Consider the following 6,025-nt stretch of genomic DNA (forward strand, 5'->3'; position numbering starts at 1 on the left):
ATTCTTGCACAAAATACATTAAAATGGAGGGTGAACTACAATGACTCTGGAACAAACTACACAATAATCTATAATACCTAAATAGTTGATCTCCACTACACCTAATTCTTTCAACATGCAGCCCTCCATGTCACCATTGTGCCATGTCAGCATTCCCACTAGCCTATTTCTCAATTTTTCACTAGAGAAAACTATTTAGTCGTGGGTCTTTTATTTACAGAAGTTGAGAAAGTCCGATACGACACCTCAATTACTCTCCCCTTCATCTTCTGGGCTAGAGTCTGGCCGCCTGCCTACCCAGTACCCACGCCGGCATTTAGAGCTGCTCCCTCCTGCCGTCCCTCTGCTCCCAGTCGTCCTCGCAGCAGTGGCGTCAGACGCACCGGACGCGGTGGACGCGGCCATCCCTGACGGGGCCCCAATTTCTGCGGGATGTGGCCATGCAAAGAAGCAGGTCGCCGACGTCTCCCAGCCTCCTGCCGGCGCCATGGCCTGCTAGCCATCCCCGCCCAGGCGATCTATCCTCTGCACACACCGTGTCTCCCGTCTGGTCCCTCCTTGCGTCGGCGGCCTGAGACGCACACACCGGACGAGGCCCTTAGCCGGTACACATCTCCAGCCCTCCGTTACCTCCCCTTCCCTCTCCTATTTGGACCAGCTTATCCCGCTTTGTTCGGTTCCACTGGAACCAAACCTCTAGGGGATTAGACCCACACAGGGATTTGGTGATCCCCACCTCGTCACCCAATCCCCTAACCAACAAACCCTGCTAATCCCTGTACAACAATACGTGTTCGGTTAGTCCCCGGCAACCTCCCATCAATGGCCTTTGTACACTTCAGCACCAAATCAACTAAACCTCCTATCGTTGTTCTTTGCACCAAATCAAAAGAACATCACACACACAACAAACTTGCTATAAATTTCATACATCCAAGCACCAAATCCGCATAACAGTATTTTTGTTGCGTCAGAACAAAACATTATATGAGAAGCTTGCTGCAAGTTGATATTTTAGAAGAAAAAATATCAAACTATAACATGAATTCTGAATATTTAGAAGTCAAAAAACGACCCTAATCAACAATCACCGATGTACAATATTATTATATTTCCGACCATGATCAAATTATTGCTGTATAGAACAGACGACTCTAATCTCGCCGATGTCGCTTCCGTAGTGATTGATGCACTGCATTGGCAAAAAGGGCGGTCAGTCCACATCAAAGGACTGATATCAAAGCATTGATGACCAGCTAGCAAAGAAAGATCATAAAATAATCGTGCATTGATTTCAAAATTTCACGGATCAAATGGGCAGCAACATCGCATCCATATCCACTAAACAAATGATCTTCCAATGGAAAGCTGCAAATAGCAGCACAGAATAATAATATTAGAAATGAACAACCAGGCATATATATCAATGATACAGCGTTATACATCGTGTAAGAATACACTAAATTCGTATGACCACAAAAAACTATGGTCTACTTTCAGAGAACAGTACCAAAATCACAAGTTTATGAACAAAGATTTCTTTCTTTCTTTCCCCGCAAAAAAAAGATTTCTTTCTTTGGTACAAAATAATACTTGCAAAAGGAGGGCAAAGCAAAATTAAATGAAATGCGGAGATAGATCAATTCAGTTCCAATATGCACTGTATAAATAAGAGCTTCCATTACAGTCATAATCAGGGGAAAACAGGACAAAGAAAGGACAAGATAAGTACATAAAAAAGGACAAGATAAGATGATGTACATGAATGGATTCTCATCTCATAAGCATTTATCATGGTGCATTCTAGGGAAATCAAATTTCAGATAAAAAGTTATGAAATCTGGCGGATACCAATGGATGCACACACTACACATATTCTGGGTGTTCAAGACCAGTATGCATGAAAATAGCTACAAGGGGGATTCTTGCATATTCTAGATGATCTTGCAAGGAAATAAGAGAACAAGGAAGGTTCATGTGGGCTACTTGAGCCATCAGCTTCAGGTTACTAGATGAACAAGGAAGGTTCATGTGAGCTAGATGAAGATGCGAGTCCCAGTAGGGTACAAAGAAAACCAAGTATGTACATCAAGATCAATATACCTTAGTCTTCACGATGCTGCCCCAAGCGGGGTCTTGCTGCGGCTGTGAGGCGGTGAAGCTGGCCTACAGAAAATGGAGGCAAAATGCAGATTTAGACATCGAAAGTAGTATGAAACAGTTATCGTTCTAATGTAGCACATACAAGTCAGGTCAAGCAACATAAAGTGGTATGAAACAGTTATCGTTCTAATGGAGGCAATATATTTTTTTCTCTTATTACAAAAACATTTTATGTCTACACATCTCAATATATTCTATATGTTCTGACAAGTAAAACTTTCTGCATCTAAATTAGTAAAGTGCACTGTCGTAGTTGCATGGCTTCAAGATGCCTTGATCTCAGAGCATTTTACCTAAATTTCTCTTCACCCCCACTATCAGAAAAAATTCATGTAGTTGATGTTCACCTCAGTTACATAAAACTCAACTTTTCTCACCTCCCAAGGATATCATTGACAAAACTATATAGCTACAATTGCATCTTGTTGATTCTCTACAGGTAGCTGCAAATATAGTACTGAATCTCAGGGACAAATAAATACTAGATTACTAGTAGCATATATGTGCACTGCTAATGACATTGACAAAAAGATTCGACTATGTAGCAGATTTGGTTAGATTCAACTAGGTACACCATTTGCACCAAATCACAGGTAGAGCAAGTACAGAGGAGGGTACTGGGAAGCTGTAGTAAGCAGAGAGGAGAGGTGGAGCCTCGCCGGCAAGACGGCCCTTGTCACCGGTGGAAAAGGGGACGGGAAACCCTAGAAATCAAAAGGGGGGAGAGGAAGGAAACAAGGGTGGGGGAGAAGATCTTACCGGCATAGAAACGTTGGGGAGGGCCACCGGAGTAGGTTGGTGCGGCCGCCGAGCTCGCGCCGGGGATGGAAGAAGAGGGTCGCAGATCGGCTGCTGACTTGGGGAGAGTGGGGCGAGGTAGAAGGATGGCGCAGCAGCCGGTCTTCAGTGGAGGAGAGAGATCGCCCGCTCCGGCCCCTCGCCGTCGCCTAGTTCTTCCCTGTCGGCGTCGGCGCCGCCGCCGCTCTCGCCCGCTCCTCCTTTTTCTTTCGAGCCGAGAAGACTGAGATGACTGGTTTTGTTCCACGGGTGGGGAGACGTGGGTGAAAACCCAATGGAATCCCTGTGGTTTGGGGTGGATTTGGATGGGATATCAACCCGGCCGGGTTTACCGAAGACGCATATAAGGTAGGTCGGGATCCTACCCCGACCGGGGTCAAAAGCACGCGGATTAGGCCAAAACCCCGCCGATCCCGGCGGGGGCGGGGATTAAACGAACAAAGCCTAAAGCAAATATTTGGGAGGGTTAACACATACTTATCTCAAATCTCAAGCAGAAACTGCCGCGAGTTCATGGCTGTCGCCGCCGCTCGTCGCCGCCTGTGGCGCGGGATGCGAACTGCAGCCGCCACCACCGCGTCAGGCGAGGAGCTGTATGCGTCCCTGCTCTCGCGCCTGGTGGCGGAGCCGGAGTGCCGCGTGAAGGCCACCATGGAGGAGGCGACCTCCTCGGTCCCGCACCACGACGGCGCCTTCTGGGAGCCCCTTGCCGCGGCCCTCCTCCGCGCGTCCTACCCAGCCAAGGCGCACCTCGTGAGCTCCTCATACCCTGTATTTCCAGTTCCAATCCAACTGTGATTTCTTCATAGTTCTGTTTAGTAGCATTCGAGATCCCGAAAGCTGTCACAAGAACAACAGCAGAAAATCAAACAAGGAAATGAATTTCAGGCACGATTTCCGGTTTCGTATTGATATTACGGGAGAAATTCCCCAGATTCAGAAACAGATCGACTAGGTTTACTCCTTACACTGGAGAAATAGCAAACGAAGTCACAAGCGATATTTCAACTCTTTCCCACCCCGGTACCCCCTGTGTTTTTTTTAGAAAAGGAGGTTAAACCTCCGGCCTCTGCATCAGTCGATGCATGCAGCCATCTTTATTAATTATTCCACAAAGATCTGACAAGAACATACATCAATCCATCCAAAGCCACCACTCACACCTACAAACTCGATAATGTGGACTAAATGCGGGTAGTTAACAGCCAACACAACGACTCGGTAAGAGGGTGACTCCAACACCATGGATTTTAACTCGTCTGGTTAACCTGTCCAAGTGGTATGCTCTTGTTTCTTCAGAACAGAGAGTTCAGGCTAAGAGGGGATTCAGAGATGCAGGGCTGACAGCTTTGTTCATAGTTTTATTTAGTAGAAGCGGTAGAGAAATCCCCCTGCCCCCTTCTCCCACGTGTTAGAATCAGATCTGCGATGCATATGGCAGTAGCATCAGCATGTGGTAGACTGAGGTATAGCGGATAGCTTAGTCTAAGTCAATATGATTAGTGAGTTCTGTGTGATAGTTTTTCTGGATTCATGAGATTTCTTCTTCGTATTTGTAATGACAGATATTTATTACGGTGAACTGATATGAGTTCAACATTGGATTAGGTCTTGGAATGGAAGCTAGAGAAGCTACTGATGGAAGGGGTTAATAGTCATAATTGTGAACCCTACTTGACACTGATCCGTTTCTGCGGAAAGACAAGGAATGCAGCTCTTGCAATGAGAGTCTTTGAGTGCGCAGAGGCACAGGGAATTCAACTGAACACTGGCATTTTCAATGCTCTTATTAACACTTTCTTGTCTGTCGGAGATCTCCTTGCTGCAGTGACCTTATACGAGACCATGGAAGGAATAGAGGACTCCAAACCTGACCGTGCTACATACGATGCATTCATATCTGCATTTTCCCGGCTTCGAAGTGGCGACGCTATGATGAGCTGGTACTTGGCTGCAAAGAATGCAGGGTTTGTTCCGGGAATTCAAGCTTTTGAATCTTTGATAGTGGGATTTGTTCTGTTGAACAAGCTTGATGATGCTGAGTTGGTCTTCGAAGAAATGGTTTCATTTGAAATGAAGCCAACCTGTACTGTGGAGGCCAAGCTTGAGGTGCTTCCTAGAACAGAAGAGGTTAATAGGGTCAACAGTTTCATAAAACTTGTCAGTGATGGCAACTGGGAGTTGAATAAAGCTTTGGTTGACAGACTAACAAGACTATGCCTGGATGGAGGTGAAGCTGATGTAATGGAGCAGCTGCTCGCCCTAATACAAAAAGAAGCACACTTTAGTTCTGTAACTCAACTGCATTGTGGAATTATCAGGTTCTATGCTAGTGCAGATCTCTTGTCAGATATGGAACATGCAATAGACCGGATGTTGGATGATGGCATGATGTTTCTGTGCCCAGAGGATGTTGAGGCTGTTATTTGTTCATATTTTCGTCACAAGGCATTTGATAGGTTGGAGATCTTTTTAAACCGCATCCGAAGTTTGTACATGCTCACCCGCTCTAGCTATGATATATTAGTTGCTGGATTTAGGAGGTTTGACTTGAATCAAAGACTTGAGGCAACCATAAAAGATATGAGGGAAGCTGGATTTGCATGATGTTCCAAAAAAGTATGTACACTGGCTTCCTTTGTTTGGTATTTCCAGAAGTTATAAATAAAGTGCATCGAACTATCAGCATCAGATCTGGTGCCACTTTTCCTAGCTCTAATTAGATTTAGGAACGATCTCTCACAGGCACAGTATCATGTTGGTTATTTATGTATTTAGCCAAGATATCACAAAGCTTTAGGTACTCTGCAGACCAGTGAGAGGTTTGTGTAGTGGGGATGGGTTTTAACCCACTCTGCAGACCAGTGAGAGGTTTTTTGCTTCCTAACATGCCATTTAGGTACGTAGTTGTTGTATCTTACAGGCACAGTATCATGTTTTTTGCTGTGAGGTGTTATCACATTTCACCTTGTTAGGCTCGGAGTTCTTAAAGCTAGCCCTCCTGATTGTAAAAGATATTCTGATAGATAGTAGTATGATTTATTTATTTTTCCCAAAAAGGGGA

The 6,025-nt window shown here is 45.1% G+C and overlaps 1 protein-coding gene and 1 long non-coding RNA gene across 2 annotated transcripts; one reads left to right on the forward strand and one right to left on the reverse strand.

The window, feature by feature from the left end:
* Positions 1-1,011: 1,011 nt before the first annotated feature.
* Positions 1,012-3,189, reverse strand: LOC123095201 (uncharacterized). The gene is made up of 3 exons (XR_006446120.1): positions 2,923-3,189; positions 2,104-2,166; positions 1,012-1,192 (listed from the first exon to the last, which is right to left on the reverse strand). It is a non-coding gene; the product is annotated as an uncharacterized lncRNA (long non-coding RNA).
* A 182-nt stretch (positions 3,190-3,371) lies between these two features.
* On the forward strand, positions 3,372-5,743 carry LOC123093221 (pentatricopeptide repeat-containing protein At2g41720). The gene is made up of 2 exons (XM_044515131.1): positions 3,372-3,714; positions 4,570-5,743. The coding sequence occupies exons 1-2, from the start codon at positions 3,475-3,477 to the stop codon at positions 5,566-5,568; spliced, it is 1,239 nt and encodes a 412-aa protein (XP_044371066.1). The 5' UTR covers positions 3,372-3,474; the 3' UTR covers positions 5,569-5,743.
* Positions 5,744-6,025: the final 282 nt, after the last annotated feature.

Source organism: Triticum aestivum, chromosome 4B (genome assembly GCF_018294505.1).
Source record: "Triticum aestivum cultivar Chinese Spring chromosome 4B, IWGSC CS RefSeq v2.1, whole genome shotgun sequence".
Lineage (NCBI taxonomy): Eukaryota > Viridiplantae > Streptophyta > Magnoliopsida > Poales > Poaceae > Triticum > Triticum aestivum.

Bases quoted from the DNA above. Each gene is read 5' to 3' on its own strand.
- LOC123093221 (XM_044515131.1), top strand. From the start codon at position 3,475: ATGGCTGTCGCCGCCGCTCGTCGCCGCCTGTGGCGCGGGATGCGAACT. The intron at 3,715-4,569 runs GTGAGCTCCTCA...ACATTGGATTAG, and splicing joins ACCCAGCCAAGGCGCACCTC to GTCTTGGAATGGAAGCTAGA.